General features: G+C 32.2%; 2 protein-coding genes across 2 annotated transcripts; one reads left to right on the top strand and one right to left on the bottom strand.

The window, feature by feature from the left end:
* Window positions 1-2,508: 2,508 nt before the first annotated feature.
* LOC128177343 (cytochrome c oxidase subunit 5A, mitochondrial-like) lies at window positions 2,509-6,548 on the bottom strand. Its single transcript, XM_052844031.1, has 5 exons — window positions 6,389-6,548; window positions 5,081-5,232; window positions 4,722-4,826; window positions 3,893-4,048; window positions 2,509-2,628 (listed from the first exon to the last, which is right to left on the bottom strand). Exons 1-4 carry the CDS (start codon window positions 6,468-6,470, stop codon window positions 3,902-3,904), a joined length of 486 nt encoding a protein of 161 aa, XP_052699991.1. The 5' UTR covers window positions 6,471-6,548; the 3' UTR covers window positions 2,509-2,628; window positions 3,893-3,901.
* Window positions 6,549-6,725: 177 nt separating this feature from the next.
* LOC128177344 (protein JTB-like) lies at window positions 6,726-13,660 on the top strand. The gene is made up of 5 exons (XM_052844032.1): window positions 6,726-6,852; window positions 10,409-10,491; window positions 11,048-11,124; window positions 11,417-11,496; window positions 12,713-13,660. The coding sequence occupies exons 1-5, from the start codon at window positions 6,794-6,796 to the stop codon at window positions 12,873-12,875; spliced, it is 462 nt and encodes a 153-aa protein (XP_052699992.1). The 5' UTR covers window positions 6,726-6,793; the 3' UTR covers window positions 12,876-13,660.
* Window positions 13,661-18,844: the final 5,184 nt, after the last annotated feature.

Here is an 18,844-nt window from a genome sequence, read left to right as displayed (position 1 = left end):
TACTCTTAAAAAAGTTACAGCTTTCAGGCCAATTGGTTCCAGGGAAAATTTTTCTCGTTATGACTTCACTTGACTTTAGCCTTTATCGCTCTCCTGTGGAGCATAGGCCAAAAGACAATTCTTTTCCACTTCCATTTATATATACATGTATATTTCTATGTAAAAACTTGACATAAAACTCACAGGCAACTGACAAACATGTATATTTTTCTCATGATAAAAATTGTATACCCTCTCCCTAATAAATCATAGTAGGTATTGAGGGAATATACTTAAAGCAATATGAGCTGCAATTGATTTTTTTACGAAAATGTTATTTTATACTAAAATGACAAAAATATCATGGTTTTAAAATATCTTTTAGCCATATTTTTTTGTGAAATGGCAGTTAAGAAGCCTTTATTGGAACATAAATTAATTATTGTCGTCCTGTACAAAAATTAATTTGCTATATATTCCTGAGAAGAAAAATCTTTCCTCTGACAAAAATAATTGTTCAAACCTTATTTATCACAAAAGTTTAAGATACATGCAGACTTATCATACTAGCAGCTTTTTGCAACAAAATAAAATTCTGAAAAATACAGCTCATAGTGCTTTAATATATGACGTCAGGTGCCTGTGTGAAAATTTATAAAATATACCAGTCCTATGAATTTTCAATATTTCAAAATTATCTCCCATTTTAAGACAGCTTGGACCTTTATTTGAAAAAACACGAATCCCCTTAAATTCTCTCAATAATGCAACGTGCAAAATTTGGTTGAAATTAGTCTAGTAGTTTTGGAGTAGAAGATGAAACTGATCAAAATTGTACGTAATACACATGAATATACGTACAATGTATTAAAATTAATACTTGTAAAAACAGATAAGGGATAGAGAAGTCAAGAAATAATAGACTTAAAAAATAACAGTTTAAAATTATTGAACCATATTGCAAACTAAGAAAGTAGTTCCATTATTTTATTTAAAATTGTAACATTTTGAGAATCGGATTGGAGTAATTGATAATGTATTATATAAGGGAAAGTGTAAGGGTGAAGCCCCCCCCCCCCGGTCTGCATGATTCGCATCGGTACTACATATGCATTATAAACACATCATTTGGAATATGGCATAGCTTAAGACTACACGACTGCTTTCTGTTTTGAAGAAATATTATGAATGAGAATGGTAATCCAGTTTTTCACTTCAGTGAATGCTTTGACCTTGTCGGTCCATGGAAGTTTTAACCATTTGAATTAAGGATTCTTATCTTAAAAGAATGTGTTAATATCTATTACGTAATTTTATTGTGTTCAGGTTAAACGACAGGGCCATTCTGAATAGAATTAAATGTATCAAGAGTTTAAGGTCGGTCGTCACCGCATGAACCAGTTAATAAATGTGTTCAGAAGATTTTATTTTTCTAGATCGAGGACGCTCTATGGGGCTTTACAGGTGTTTTAGCAAAGTTTTGAACAATGTCGTCTTCACCACTTTCATTAGTATGGGAAAATAAACATGCAAAAAGCATACATTGATTTCATCCCTTTAAAGTAATTTTATGATATACATGTACCTTGATTCATTTTACACCAAAGAGAATTCACTCTCGTTCTCATTGCGTATGCATGTCTGCATCACGGCGTTTTGTCGAACTGTCATGTGCGGATCCAGCCTTGTATTTTATTTCCCAGTATTTCCCGGGAAATATTAGTATTTCCCACCTTCACAGGAAATTAGAGTATTTGCCAATTTTTTTTTTTTTTTTTTTTTTTGCCAACTCTGGATCTAGGTGAGGACGGGGATCCAGGCCTAACTGGGCAAGTCAGTTAAATCTATATTAGAGTAAAAATACCTAAAATATCCCCCACGGACCATCCTCCCATAAAAAATTATCCCTTGTATCCCCCTCCCCCCCCCCCCCATTCCACCCGTGAAGAGTGTGTGGATTGGTGCATTACTGAAGAAGGGATCAATATACATATTCCATTCAGAAATTTCTTCTTAGGTTCAGATTCCTATGAGAGTAAAGTGGAAGAAAGCCTTGGTTCAGACCAGGGTTTCTCATCATTCATGTTTATCATTATTTGAAATTAATAAAATTCTTTGAATGGATTAATCCCAGAAGTTTAATAAGTATATGCAAACTGATACGAAGATGCTTTTAATTTTTCACCACTAAATATTAACCTAATCTGTCTCAATACTTACTCTTACAGCATCAGGGGAGGGAGGACTGGTCAGCCCCCTATTATTCTCACAATAGAATGTTTTCTTAAATCTACATTTCAGAAAACTGGGAGCTTGTAAAAATATTAATTTATGAATTTAAATACTTGTGTGGAAGTTTTTAGTTTATATGCAACCCCCCCCCCCCCCCCCAAGATTGGGATTCTGATGAATGGATTCTGGCAAATAGATTAACTAAATATTTGGTTATAATTGTTGGATTATCACTGATGTTAATTAATTCAGTCTCTGAAAATCTCATCAGTATCAAGAAGAAATACAACAAACCAATACCACGTAATTCAATGTGTTTATTTGGGTATGCACTTGAAACAACAGGTAAAAGTTCTTCAAGTAAAATAATGTCTTTTTTTCAAAATCCAACACTTTCATAACTTGTCAAAGGATTTTCTGAAAATGGAAAAACAGAAGAAAAATTTATATAAGGTATTCAATTTACATGTACAATATCTATACACTATTACTGTACTTCACATCTAATAAATATAAAGTCTGATTATGAGTGTCTTGGTATATCATTAGAGGATTTTACATTTGCAAATGACTTACACTAGGAAATCTTATTTCAATTTCTAGTTTACAGCAATACCTTTTTATGAAAATTACACTGAAATCTACAAAAAAAGCTTATTTCCTACAGAAGATTCCTTTAAGGCATTTGATTTTTTTACTGCTCTCATGGTGAAAATTTGCTTTGTTTTTTTTTTTTTCCATGTACATAATATCCCAAAGAGGCAAACAAATCAGTTTTCTACTGTATGGATTTTTGTGATGATGATTTTTATCTCTCCTGAGAGCAAATTTCTTTAAATCTACAGGGCATAAAAACATTTTTTTTAAGTGCATAAACTTTACTTCTGTTTTACAATGACTGTATCTTGAATACATTTGATAAATTTGAGTTGAACATATTTTATTGACAAATGCCAAAAGGATTGGACACAAGTTCCAAAAACTTAGAATGTCCTCTCCTTGATAAATTTCATCTCCATGCATAATAATCCATTAAAAAACTTTCATAACTTGTTTTCCATTCTTTCATATTGTAAAATGATTACGGTAAACATCTCAACATTTGATATTAAGAAAATCTTCAAATTCTTAAATCAAATTAAAAGATAAAATTACCAGAATAGTAAAAAAATAAATAATACACACACACATAGGGCGCAACTCAACTAAAAAAAGGTCAGTCCTTATGACACAAATTGATATTGTTTATTAGCCCTGTCCGTAACTCTGTTGAATGATAGAATGTCTAATAAAACTAGAATTGGATCTGCAAGTCATTAATAAAAGCTATTGCTCACAAAAGAGCAGCTCAATAGTCAATACCTGTGAGCAAATCAAAGTACAGACTAATCTGTAATCACCTTTCATTGATATATCAATATGCCATAGCCAACAAAAGATGAAAGGTTTATTGCTTCACCTTTTTGAAAACAAAAACCTGTGTAGCACTGAGATTTAGTTAATTGTTATCTTCCTATCTTTATTGAAATCTGTGTATTAAAAATGAACAAGTCTGACTTTACAAATTATTATTTGAAAGAGGAGTTCTGTTGTTCCAAGAGAGCTTTTTAAAGATATTGAAGACCTATATCTAACAAAATTCCACAAGAATCTTTTAATGAGACTAGACAATCATACATACCAAACTGATTTACATGTCATCTACATTTTCCAGCCATAACTCTGGCTCTTCATATCCCATTTCTTTAAGTGTGCTAATTCCTAATTCCTGCATGGTTGGTCCGATCTCTTGCATAATGTAGGGCCATGTTTCTGACATTTTGTTACCTCCCTTCAACTACATAATGAAAAAACATACAATAAACCAACTATCTTTTCACTGCTGTAAATCATGTATTATACCGGTACATTATAAGTGCAATTAGAACCATTTTAACATTGGACTTCGGGTAGCAGTGTCAAACAGCAATGTGATGTTGGCCTGTCTATTTCATTGTTGGCTTGTCAGCTATGGCTCTATGGAATCAGCAAAACTTGTCTGACCTTTGAGCTAAGACAATGCAATCTTTGCATATTTCAATTACAACCAGCGTCATTTTTAATTTGTTTTGATGCAAGAAAAAGAACAAATGAAAGTCCAAGGTCTTAATAAAATGGTTCTAATTTCCAAACGTATTGCAATCAACCTCTGATTAGACAAACATGAATATTGTGCACTTATATAAAGTCTAATCTAGCAAAGAGCAGTTTTGAATTCTTGTTGGCAAAAATTAGCAGCTGCAAGTTAGTTTTCAACAAACATTTTGATAGGCTGCTACAAAGCAGATAGTTTAATAAATTGGAAAAAGAGGAATCAAAATGTGCAAAATTTATTGCGTAAACAAAATATTGTACATTTGTAAATATATTTTTTGTACCTTATGTATAATTGATATTGTTTGAGAGAAATAAACACTCATTCATTTATACATTAAAATGACTTTAATTTCTTAAACTAAAGCAACACCTACCCTCACTACTTCCAAGAAACGGGTTGCGAGGGCGTAATCGTTATTGTTCCTGCAGCCCTTCAGAACTTCAATGATGATTTCTGGCTCAGGTACACCATCATCTGCCTACAAAATGCATTACAGAAGATTAAGATTTACTTATGAAATAATACAAGTATTGAGAACTTGCAGTGATCAAACTTCAAAGAAGTTCATTACAGTATCATACAACAAAGATCTTTTCCATCAAAAAAGTGAATAAAGAAAGTTTATAAATGACAACTTCTTCAGTCACAGAATAGGTATTTCTAAGTTTTATTATTAAAATTTCAGACACAAAAAAATCACAGCTCATATTATCATATAGCGATAAGACTTACAGCCACAAAATTTATCAGCTGTCTCAACTCCCACCCATCAAACTGGGCATAGTTGTTTTTCTCCAGCCAGGTTCCCTCACTGACCACTGGGTACAAGGATGTATGGGGTCTGGGGCCGGTCTCACTGTATGGTCTCAAACCTGCTGCAGCAGCTGAATGAAACACAAATGAAATTACAATATTTCTCAATTTGTTCATTTTGACCTTGGTCTTGGGAAAGGACTAAAATAGAATGTGTCTGCTGCCTCCTCACATTCAATATATTACACTGATTCTAAATAAAACATTGTTTAAACGAAACACAGATGTCAGTTTTATTAACTATTGGTATGTAAGTTATTGTAGAGGCACATTATGCCATCTACATGTATGTACACTGTACACAAGAAATGATTACAAAGTATACCTGTAAGCTTTGACCTAAAATTGTCTTTTTCAAATGGTTGTGTATTTGACAAAGTGTGTGTGTGTGTGTGGGGGGGGGGGGGGGGGGGGGGGGGGGTCACTCTAAACCTAACACCAGAGTAAACCCCAACTAAACCCTGGGTTTACTTTGGGTTTACTCTTTGAAAATTTGGGTCCACTCAAGGTTTACATTGGGTTTACTCCAGACTTGCTTTTGTGGTAAACTGTATGCACTGAAGTGTGAAGCAGACCAGTCTTTTATCGTACCATCTTACTGCTTGTAATTCCTGCTCCTTGTATATTCCAAATACACATGTAGCGTCTGCTTTAGGGGTACACTTCTGATCGGGGTTTACTCTCTGTGTCCACTCTGGGTTTACTCTAGGTCCACTCTAGTAAACCCAGAGTAAACCCAGAAAGCAAACCCAGAGTTTAGTTGGGGTTCACTTTCTGTTAGGTTGGGTCTGATCGGTACTGTGGTTTTCTTACTCATTTACCATGTTTACAAATATACATATCTGACAAATCAAAGTTAAAAAATAACAAACGACAAATGTCATATGGGAAATGTAACTGGCTACACAACAAGATTATCTTAGCAAGGCCTAACAGCAACTTCTATTTCCCCCACCCCACATACATACATGTATGTACATATACAATCACCCCAACCCCCACCAGGAACTTTTCAAGTTGGTACCAACTGACCAGTCTACAGTTATATACAGGTATATACTTGACAAAAACCTTTCAAGTATGTTAACATATGAAAAAGTATGTGAGACAAATTATTAACAGCAATATCTCAAAATATCTACGTGATCTCTACTGAACTCATTGCTGTGTGAAATTCGAAACAAAATAAAATATAGAACAGTAAAATTCTATCAATTGTCATCATACCGCTAGGACATCCTGATTTTATTTGCTTGCTGACTGCGTTTAGAGCAGAAAGTCCAATTCTTTTACATGCCGAACGGATCATTTTGTTCGTTTGTGACCTTCTACGCTAAGCAAGGAGTCAAGATCAGCTCAGCGTTTGAGGTGACTTTCATGTACACCTCAAATTATGAAAATCTGAATAACTGGCTGTTATGAAACGATCGCTTCTTTTATGAAACACAGTGATAATATTTATTACGTTATATCAATATTATTTCTTTTCACGAAATCACACTTTTTAGACATGCAAATTTATTAATCTTCCAATTAATTGATACTTTCCAATTCTTCCCGATTTCATTATTTTACGCACAAGCATTACAATGACACTGATTATTTTAGAAAATGGCCGTCAAATGAAGAGAAATGATGTTCGATTTTTGTACTAAAAAGAAAATGGCTTTGGCCGTTGCCTTGTTATTTGGGTAAGAGTTTTATTTTATTGAGACATACTGAACAGAATATATTTTAAATGACATATAGCTGAATTAATATTCATAAGCAGTCAGATGCTTCACTTCACTCAAAGGTCTAGACGTTTCGTGACCAAGATGTTTCGAGACCCGGACATTTAATGACCTGGCAAGATGTTTAGGGACTAAGACTTTTCGGGTCCTGGATCTTTTGGGACATAGAATAAGATTTTTTGGGATTTGTATAAAATTAATGCTAAATTCATTTAAATCCATGTTCAATGTAATGTTTTTTTTGTGTGTAAATAAATTTTAGATATAAAACTTTAAAAAAAAAAAAAGGAAATGGTTAATTGAACCGTGCATACGTGTTTAAAGTACTTAATCATGATAGTTATTGATAAAACACGTTTATTTCAACCTTGCATGTTCATTTTAATTTTTTGATAAAGAGAATACAAATAATGCAGCAAGACAATTAAAAGCCATGATTTAAAAAGAAAATTTATTCTTATTGTGCATTTACATGTATGCAGGCCTAAAGGTCAGTTAGCGTAAGCGAATTTTCGACGATGACCTTTGTTATAACCATGACAACTAGTATAACTAATTTGAACAATAATGAATGAGTAATAAGAAATATAAAATGCTATTTTGGGAAAAAATAGTTTCACTCAGTTATATGACTCAACGCAAGTTAGCAAAAAACAAAAAGTTTTTCCTGGTTTTCATTTGCATGTTACATGTTTAATCATTAAATTAATGTTTTCATTAAAATCAACCACACTTTACAGATTACTCAGACAATCTGATAAGGATCGATATCTCATCTAGCTTTTACCGGACCCGCATGCAAAGGATATATGCCATGTTACTATTCATTTTTTTTAAATTGATAATAATACGGCTTCATGGATAAATTATGCAGCTAAGTTACATCTTTCATCATAGCCTTTCATCAAGTCCCAAAAAATCTTATTCTAAGTCCCAAAAGATCCAGGACCCGAAACGTCCGGGTCTCGAAACGTCTTTAACATTAGGTCACGAAAAGTCTTAGTCCCTAAACATCTTGCATCCCAAAAGGACAGTACCGAATTGCCTAACCCCTTTCCACCCCAAGCCCCAAGTATAGACTCCCGGGGTCTTTAATCCCCCCTCCCCCCCTTTTTTTTTAGCTCACCTGAGCCAAAGGATCAAGTGAGCTTTTCTGATCAAGACTTTTTCGTTGTTTGTCGTTGTCGTTGTAAACTTTTCACCAAGTTCAGCACAATTACTAAATTTAGCTATGTAGCTTTATTTACCTACATAGCTTTATTTACCTACCTGAAGTACATGTAGGTTTATTTAGCTAAAGGCTGTCCCAAGATATTTATGCAGCACATTTGGACGATTTTTAATTAAAATACACATGTGAAAGAAGTGCAATTATAATAGTTGAAAGGGATAATTTCATTGACACGTTATCATCTTTCACTAGGAAAAATTCATAGGAACGAAAAAAGATTCCATACGGAGATTTATAATCTGGAATGTTTACATCTTTTCTCCATTGGGAATTCACTCGGAATACATCGCACAATTTTACAACGTTATCATCCGGGCTTGCTGCAATACAAAATCCTCGTAGACATCACAATTTTAGCATTGTATTGAAACCTGATAAGCTAACAGGGGCGTTGCAACTGAGAAATTTTCATACAGGATTATTTTTGAATAAACATTGTTTGAACCCTGAGGTATTTATAAAAATCATGCAATTAAGCAAAATGTAAATCCAGGATATCTTGGGGCAGAGTATACCTCTGTCTGCCAGGGGTCACACAAAACTTCGCTATATTTAATATTTCGCTATATCCATGTTAGTACTAAACAAGTTTTACTGTTTAGAAAATTACTTAAGTTTGAAAAATCAATCAGCTAAAATTGCAAAATCACTAAGAAGAAAAGTTTACTCAACTTAGGTGTTAAAATAAAATTTTATGATTAACATATATTCTGGGGTTAATTTCCAAAGGTGTCACCTGCATGTGACTTGGCAAACCTACATGTATAATACTTCCTGATCAGCACATGGAGGTAAAATGCTAGTATTCCATATTTTTTGGAAACTAGGTCAATACTTTTTTCCCCTGGCACGTTGACGTCACCCTCAATCTAATTAAAATTAGATCTTTGATCCGCTCCTATTAGATCGCTACACAAAGTCTACTTTTCTACTTTTTCAATGTTCGGGTTCGGTGTGTATTGAATAAACAAAGAAAGTATGTAGTCAGTACATGTAATAATATTGTGCATTACCTGGACCATTCCTTTTATTGTTCTATAAAATAGTTTCAAGCATTGTGTTATTTATTTAATCGACAGGGTTTTTTGTATAATTACAATGGGGTTCGTTATCGGTTGGTCTGTTGATTCGGGGTACAGAAGACGGTAAGAATGATATTCTGCATAACAGTGCATTGTTTTCACAAATTTCTACAAACCGGTAGGGGACGTGTATTGCTTATGCAATACTCTCAGAATGCTTGTTTGATATGAAATTTTGCAAACATTCATTGAAACCTCCAATAAAATCATAAGAGTTTACTGTAATACAGCTTGAGATGAGAACTTCTCTCTTCTTCAATACACTGCACATATGAATTTCATGTTACTGAATTGATATTTGCTAACTTATTCTGTACAGAAAAAACATAAAGGAATATATAAGAAATGGTTTGATGTTTTATTATCATATATATGAACTTGATAGTTTTGGTTCATACTTTTTGCCATATTGAATCTCACACTGATATTACTTCAAGAGAATCTGAAAATTTCAAATTCAATTTTGTTCTTCAAAATATTGTCTCAAAATAAAGACATGTATCATGTAATTTTTCTTCAACCAGTTGTTTCTGTCCAAGCATTCTAAATTTTATGGAATTTGCTGAGCAAAGTCGGCATCTACATGCAATATGACGTCTTATACAATTTACAAAGTTTCTTATCTTTAGTGCCATAAATGAATAAAATGATCCATTTTTGCATGTAAGTGATTTACAGATAAATTTATAGACGCAATTGAACCATAATTTGTCCATAAAGTTTGTCATTGTGTTGTTGGCTTTACTCAGTATTTCAAGCAACACTCAAGCCAGTTGTTAGGTTAGAAAGATATAACAAAACTTTGATAGATCATATAGATTTATAAACCAATGTACATTACAGGTTACAGCTGGGTATTAAATACAAATGTACTGAAGTATACCCTATCCTAAGATATTCATGCATCTATTTTGGAAAGATTATTTTCATTATTCATAAATACCTCTGCAGGGTTATAAAAATTTATTCACCATCACAAAAAAAATCCAATTAATATTTTGTTGTTTCTAGATACATGTCTTTTATGTTACATGTTGAAAATATTAACTGAAGTATTTATTTGTTATAACAAATTATTACAGAATTATTACAAAATTTCTGCCCCTAATTTTTTTTTTTTATTTAGGTGTTTATACCTACGTTTAACATATTCAAACAATTCATTTTTAAATTCTACAGCATTATATTTGACCTTTTATAGCATATCCCTAGTGACACTTGTCGTAGAGAGTGCCTGGCCATCACATCACAAGATACAGGCAGTCAAATTTCCATCAAATCTTGGTAAGTTCTTATCAATAGGTTGCATAGATAAAGGACTTTTATGTTGTTGATTATCATTGTTAAGAATCTAACCAAAGTTATAGAATTTATTAAAAAAGATACCCGTATTTTATCAGCTTTGTATGTCATGGATTGTCCCTATTTTATTGATGAAAAAGAATAGCATAATGATTGATGTATTTAGATAATGCAAAACAACTTCTATTCATGACAACTGAAGTTTTGAGGTAAACCATGATGATATAAAACATATTAAGAATGATTCTGAAAAGTACCGGTTATGATATAAAACAACAATATTGATGCAAATTGTTCTTGCACATGGAAAAAATTGACTTGCAGTAATACACAGAGAATTAATGTTTAGATTTAATAAAATTCTATCTGAGGATTCAATTAAAATGTTCTAAATTTAAAAGCTAGGTTTCTTTATCCATTTTCCTATAAGTACCAATATACTTCTAATATTCAAGTTTTTATGATAAATTTGTTCTTAATTTGTTTACTTTACTAAAATTTGATGCACTAGTGTCAATATTGTCTTGTTTTATTCCAGTGCCATTGAACAAATCTTGTCCTACAAAGAAAGCCAAAGCTGTATCAGACTGTGAACGATGCAGTAAAGATGAACTGGTAAATAGAAAAATCCCCTGCTCTTGAAAACACTAAGTATCTAAAAGTGTACACTTTAATTAACGTAATATATATGCATATCCCAAACAGTGAAGAATGTAAAAAGCAAAACTGTATAGAAATTGTTAGATACTTTAAGTTGTTTAGAAATTGAGTGCAATCAGAAATTTCTATGGGGAGAAAAATGTAAAAAATTTAAGTATGTACAGAGGCAGTTTGAAATTTGATATCACACTCTGATGTACAGTGTATTTATTTAATGAATTAGTAACCATTTTGTTTGCTTCAATAGAGAAAGCTGCAGCCAGAGTGCCAAGAGACAGGCTTTAAGCAAAAAATAATTTGTGACAACAAAGAGACATTTTATCAGAAGTAAGTACATTAATTTTTCGATAAATGAAGGATGGGTATTACCAGGTATGAACAAACATTAGTTGCATGATCACCGGTATTCTTAATGTTAAATACTAGTATAACATATTTGCTTGTTTTTGCCAGAATTTTTTCATACCATAGTGTATAGTGTATGAACAAAATTATTTCATTGTCAATGAAATTAATTTTATTAGTGTTCTATTCACTTGGAAGTATTTAATCCATTCTGGTGTCATTGCACACTGTCAGAGTTGTCAAGAGTCTGTAATACACGGATGAACTTATTAAAACGTGTATACAGGGTTGCAAATAACATTTTCAAACCCAGGGGCCATGTGGGCTCCCAACTTTTCAAGTTATAGAAGCCCACAAAAATTTATAGGGGCCCACTCCACTGATATTCACAATGAAGTTAGTGTATATTATTAAAATATATACATGTAGAATAAAAATTGTAAAGTGCCATTATTAATTTGAATTAGATCTATTAAATTTAATTCTCTTTGTATTCATACATTTTATTGATGAGATGTTTTGTAATTGTTAGCTTAATGACAAATAAAATAAGTCTCTGTATTTCTGTGTATTTTTGAGGTATTAGTCCAACCCTTTGACCCAGTTACAACCGTTATATAAAAAATCTTATTTTTAAAAAGATAACTGCAAAAAAGCGGTTTTATGTTTATTTTAGCATTAATTTGACAGAATTATTAACTAATTACAAATTACCAACTAATAGTAATATCAACACTACAAGTAATAAACATCGGTTGCACAGTATGTGGTTGCATCACCCGTATTTATAACCCCGAGAGATACGACAACCTCGAGTTATTAATTACAACAGTTGTTAACTGAAGCTGTGAAAACTTCTTCAGAATTAGTTAATTATCATTTGATTGCCTTTGGGGTTAATTCAAACGATTGTAAACTCATAATATAGGGCAACTTTAACTTCTCTTACGGAGGAAATTCCAACGAAGTTGCCGATCAAAAAGAGACTATTTAATTTAAGTTGGTCCTTGATTGCCCAAATAATTTATACTCGCCATGTGGGCAACTAAATCTTTAAGAAATAGTCGCCCACAGTAAAAATTACTCGCATTTGCGAGTGGGCGAGTGGTTATTTGCAACCCTGGTATATGAACAGGTAGAAGCAAAGTCTGTTGTGAAAAAAAATACATCTACATGTATGTACATTTACTTCTTTCAGCTGTGAAATTACACCATACATGGATGAAAGGAACTTTTGGATATTCCAGGCAGTGACATTTATAATATTTGCTGTGTCGTATTCATTGGTTCGAGTGAGACAAAAAAAACTGGATGGACAGTTGATGGACAAAATTAATAGACAGATTGCTTCTGGAATTTAAAAGAAAAACAATTTTTTTTATTTATTTTCACCTGAAACTGATACTTGTGATTAAATATTTTCTTTAACTGTTTGTGATTACATTAGACTTCTGAAGCAGTTACATCTATATAATATTCCACTCCAAGAAGTTAGTGAACAAGTGGCCAGTTGCAATTTTATTGATTATCATACTTGTTGCTGAAAAAATAATTTCTGTGATGTTTTTGATACAATTACCATAGGTGGGATTTAATATGTTTTGGAATTTTGCATGTTTAACAGTATTTTATGGAACCAAAAGTATTTGAAATGCAGACAAATTTTCATTAGTAAAACTAGAGTTATTTATGAATAAGTTGGTATTTAAACTTTAAAAATTCCACTGTTTAGAGGTTTGCCATGTGTAAAAGGCTTGAAAATTTGAAAATCCTGAACTGGATAAAATAAGTTTTCTTTGATTTTTGTTATGCATTGTTGAGTTAATGAGAGAGAGAGAGAGAGAGAGAGAGAGAGAGAGAGAGAGAGAGAGAATCTTCTCTTAATTTATTTCATTGATGCATAATTGTTCAAACATTGTGTTAATATTTCATCGTATGACTACACGTATTTACAGAATAAGAATGGGTAAAAGACTACTAAAGTTAACTTTGAAAGCATATCTTTTAATTTTCCTAGTATTGTAAATAGAACTTAATTTTATTTTCACATGTACAAGTTTGTCAAGACAACAAATGCATAATTCACCACTGTGTTAGATATTTAAATTAATATATATAGTTATAAATATATATTTTACAAAATTAAGAATAGAATGGTTTTTGTGTTTATTGGGCTTTTTAGCTCACATTAACCGAAGGAAATATAATAAAGTAGATTATAAATTGTTAAAACTATGACCCTCAAGCCAATACTGGTGCCCTAGGAGGGATCCAAAGTATAAAATTTAAATATATAGAGAAAATGTTTGAAGCAAATTTGTGAGATTATTATGCAAGCATATGTGTACTATTAGATTCTGAATTGTTAAAACTGTGACCCCAGACCAATCCTGGGTCCCCAATATGGGTTTAACTTGGATGATAATTGGAAAAATGTTTTAAAATATTTGTCTCAAGAAATACAATGTTATGTTTTGTCATTAACCCCCGAAACAAAGTTTGAGGAAGGGTATATAGGAATCACCTTGTCTGTCTGTCTTTGCAATCGTGTCCGGTCCATATCTTTCTATTGGAGGAACCTTGGAAGATTTTACTTCAAGCAAAGATTGCTTATGAACTGAGGGTGTGTCATGATTTTGAGCCAAGGTCATTTGAGCAAGTTTAAGGTCACTGGAAGGAAAACTGCGAAATTTGTATTCGGTCTATTATGAATCTTTCTTATGGAGAGTCAATTATTGTTCTTTTATAAAAATTTACACAAAGATTTCTTATGATCTGAGGGTGTCTCATGATTTTGATCCAATGTCCTTTGAGCAAGTTCAAGGTCATTGGAAAGAAAAAGTTCATAATTTGTGTCCAGTCAATGGAGAAACATTGGACGTTCTTACTTCACATTAAGATTGCCTATGACCTGAGGGTTTGTCGTGAACTTAAATCTGGGCTGAGTTTTACAAAAGAACTTACGACTTACGACCAAATTAATGAATGATGATTAATCACGAACTAACCAATGTTTTATTCTAATGGCTGTTAAATATGATTATGGCAGTCAAAATAGTTGTAAATAAAAGAGTTTATATATATCTTTTTCTGTTTAAGATCAATCCATGAGACGAATAATATTTACGACTTTGTCGTAAGTTCTTTTGTAAAATGCAGCCCAGGTTCAGTTGTGCAAGTTCAAGGTCAAAGTTCAAAAATGCATACAGTAGTTCCCATCTAGGCCATATCTTGTACATGTAATAGAAAATGATAAGAATCTTAAAAGACAACATGTATATATGGCATGTGCCTAATATGCCCCCCCCCCCCAAGAACATATTTAGCAATTTGCCGTAATTATTTGCTTCTTTTGTACATATGTACAAATGAAGTTTCACTTAATTTTTATTTTGATCCAAATGACCACAATTTTGAAATATGGCATCAAAAGGTGAAATGTTTGCTATTTTTGCATTGTACCTTGAAATCATTTGTTTTCAAGCAGTTTTTCTTTCAGAAAACATTGAATAACATTGAACATTGCTTGAATAAAGAACATATATATCGATATTCATCAAAGATGTATCTATCCAAGAGTTTATTCTTGTTCAAAGCCTTGCTCTATATTTTCTATTCACTAAAAGATAAGAGAAATGTCATCAATTTTTGACTGATTTTAATTGTATCAAAAATAGCGCCGCTTCTGACGTCACATACATGTATCACCAATGAGTGCAAATGAATCAAAATTATAGGTGAAAATCATATTATGTCAAAAAATATCTTAATGTACCTGAAACACTTATAAAAATTGCAAATTACTGGAACCAGAGATGACGTATACCATATATCACCCCTGCGAATGTTATTGTCAATTAAATTTAGACCATGTGGTTTTATTTGACCCTTTTTCAGTTTCGCAGTAAAAATTGTGCCTCGAGATTATAGTCAATTTCAGATAATATATAGGTACTTGAAATCAAATATAAAATCTAGACGTTTATTGATTTTAAACTTTATCTTCATTAATTAGAGGATAAAACGAGTTCTAGAAATAAATACGTCAATAGAAATTATACATTTTTCTGCTATTGCAAAGATTAACATGCTTAGTAACGGTCCCCCTTTTAGGATTAATGTTTGATTCGCACCTGACCTAGTTTGCGAGCCGGTCCGACAGATCAACTGTTGCCCGAGACACAGTCAACAACTGTTTATGTTATACCCCCTCTCAATAACACGTTTACGCAGAATGTGACGTCACCGGTCAACAGTCTCTTTCAAATCCAACAGTTCCAGTCCAACAGTCAAAATGCTGGACTTTTTTTTCGTATAGAGTTATATAGTATCTATTTGACAGGGTTATAACAAACTATAATAATGTTTTATGCAGAATGTTCCTTGAAAATAGCCTAATATACTAAGTTTTTATGTAAACCAGACACCCATTCTTTTTTTAAAAAGCATGGTATTGCACGCCAAAAGCCTCAAACATGACTATGATTTTATTAAGCAACCCAATGTGTATACTTTCAACCACGTGTGGAGTGGTTGAACACGAACGATAACTCTGTTCAGAATAGTATCGATTAGTTTAAATAACCTCTAGAGGATGAAATAAAACATAATTTATATCTTATCAGATTTTCATGTTTTAACATAAATCAAAGTAGGATATGATATGAAAAATGACCAGTACTTACGTATTTTGAGAATATTATCCCAATACTTATACATCCGCTCAAAATTTCGAAGGAACTGAACAAATCTCGGTGAAGTCTTGTGAACTTTCATTCGAGCACCTCTCGATTTATTACATACTTAGCAACGATAAAGAAAACATTCCGAACACATTCGCAGGGGTGTATATTGTTCTTTTAAACAAAGATTGCTTGTGACCTGTAAATAAATCTATGTCCTGCTTGTAGGCTTTGTTCATTTTTACTAGTTCAAGGTCACTTAAAAAAAAATGGTGCTTCCATTACTTACCAGTAGAGAAATACTTAGGTTATAATATTATCGTAGCGGGGGATATCATTCGTGAGCTTGCTCACAGCACTGCTAGTCTTACTTTGTGAGCATCCTTAAATAAATCCTTAAATAAATTTTCACATCCTCATATCAAGGTCACAATGACCTTTTTTACTTATAATTGTATGTATTCATTTAACAATTTAGTTATCTTTGATATTTTGAGGCCTAGGATAATAAGGTTGGCAAGTTTCTGCATCTTGAATCTTGGGGTATGATGTATAAAAAGTAGGCTTTTTTATTTATTGTTTAATGCATTGTCAAATCTTTGAATATTTAAGAGTTTTTGAATACTTTTAAAGGGTTCATGGTTAAAGATCTCCAATCTTAGCAATGTTTGATAACTCTAAATTATCCGGATTTTTTTATTTGACCAAAAATCTGCCTATTATACTGACAAATTTAATTGATCTTGTAGTGTTAATATTACATACAGCTATTTAATGAACTCCTTGGCTTAGTGGTTCCACGGAGACTGCTACTTAAAGGTAAAGGGGTTCGAGCCACCGATGCACCGGTACAACTGTTTTTTTTTTCTTCTTCTAATTTGATCACTACTTTTAAATTTTTCCATTATCAGTCTGGGCGGACTCCGAAAAAGGAGTAAACTCCGAAAACGGAGTATTTGGCACCGTCATGCATTGCGATTTTCTCAACTTCCGTTTTGTAGCTAATGTAAATAATGGAGAGTTGCCTCCCTTTCCCGTAAAAACGTGATTGAAAAATAGATTGAAATCCTTCAGAAGCGTGAAAAAAATATGGAAACGACTCAGAAATGATTAATCTTAAAATAATACTTAAAAAAAAGTGGAAATGTTTCGGTAAACAACAGGAAAATTACACACAAATATTAAAACTCATACGTGGTCGACCAGGACTTATAAGATAAGAAAATCGGACTTCAAATTAAGACTTGGAAGTATGGAAATTGAAAACTAATTGTTGCACTAATGTAAGTATTCAAGCCTTTAATATAGATGATTTTTTTTTAAATACGACAAAATTACGATGTATACAAGGTTTTAAGAAGTGCCGACTTGGCGAGTCAGCGCGTGATCAAAAGAACAGTGTAACGTTAATGACTACAAACGGGATAAAAAAAAAACTAACAGTAATAGTGTATTTCACACCCTAGCACATAAATTATCTTTAATAATAGTGAAATCATGGAAAAAAACATTAATTTATTCACTTTATTGGCTTCGTCATCGGAAACAGAATTGACAAACTTTGACATCAAATAAAATTTGATTTGCCCAACGAACGTATATTTTTGCCGAATACATTCTGTTGAAACATGTCTTATAAAGCATTTAAACGTATTTTCAGACCTGCATATGAATAATCCGCTTTGCACAATCAATTTTCCTGAGTGCCCTGTTTTCACGTAAAAATGGGATATTTTGATTAACTGCGCATGCCCCGAACTCCTTTTTCGGAGTATTTTTTCTTTTGAGAAATCACTTCCGTTTACTCCGTTTTCGGAGTCCGCCCAGACTGATTATATCCCTCGTTGCCAAACTTGCAATAACTATGTAAATGCAGGGATTCAAATTTTTTTTAAATTTTATTTCATTATAAATTTTGAAGGGTAAATAACATTAAAATGATGAAAAAATACTTTGAGGCTGAGGATCGTGGAACCTTAAACATCTTGGAAATAGAATGATACAAAATCTATTGTTTAGGTGAGCGTTGTGGCCCATGGGCCTCTTGTTCTCTAATTTAATACGAGCTTTTGAACATTAAAATATGTTCTGTAAATAGTACTGTGACACATTACACATACAGTCATGCACGGTGGTAAGTGCTTCTTTTAAAGCAGCACTTGATACCCTAGATATGAAATATTTATAGTAGTTTATTTTAATATTAGAAAAACCAATGATTTTTCAAGCTGTAATTGTGACATTTTTATTGCGATAAAAAGAATAAGAACTTTCGTTGAAGAAGTGGCATGAAACTGAGGGAACGCCAAACCTCAATCGATCGAACCTAGGACTTGTAGTGCATTAATTCATGCATTTCATTGGCAGTTGCAACGACTCAATCAGATTTAAAGGGAACGTTTATAGATTAAAAGAACTGATTTGGGTCATAATAAACTGATTTGGGTCATAATGCTAATAAATGTTTTGGTATTTTTATAACCATTTAAACTGAACACCACTGTAAATTAATTTAAAATGTTTCCCCTTGTTGTCTAAGAATAATTTAAGATATAAGCAATTTATTTTTAGGTAATATGATGCTATTAATTGCAATGAATATGAATTTAACATACAAATGATTTCTTTTAAATTGCATGTAGTTTTTC

Source organism: Crassostrea angulata, chromosome 3, assembly GCF_025612915.1.
Source record: "Crassostrea angulata isolate pt1a10 chromosome 3, ASM2561291v2, whole genome shotgun sequence".
NCBI classification, from domain to species: domain Eukaryota; kingdom Metazoa; phylum Mollusca; class Bivalvia; order Ostreida; family Ostreidae; genus Magallana; species Magallana angulata.
This window is presented reverse-complemented; position numbering and strand designations above follow the sequence as displayed.

Coding starts and splice junctions, on each gene's coding strand:
- LOC128177343 (XM_052844031.1), bottom strand. CDS start 6,470: ATGATCCGTTCGGCATGTAAAAGAATTGGACTTTCTGCTCTAAACGCA. Junction 5,233..6,388: donor AAAATCAGGATGTCCTAGCG/GTATGATGACAA, acceptor TGTTTCATTCAG/CTGCTGCAGCAGGTTTGAGA. Junction 4,049..4,721: donor GTTTCTTGGAAGTAGTGAGG/GTAGGTGTTGCT, acceptor TTCATTATGTAG/TTGAAGGGAGGTAACAAAAT.
- LOC128177344 (XM_052844032.1), top strand. CDS start 6,794: ATGATGTTCGATTTTTGTACTAAAAAGAAAATGGCTTTGGCCGTTGCC. Junction 6,853..10,408: donor GCCGTTGCCTTGTTATTTGG/GTAAGAGTTTTA, acceptor GACCTTTTATAG/CATATCCCTAGTGACACTTG. Junction 10,492..11,047: donor CAAATTTCCATCAAATCTTG/GTAAGTTCTTAT, acceptor GTTTTATTCCAG/TGCCATTGAACAAATCTTGT.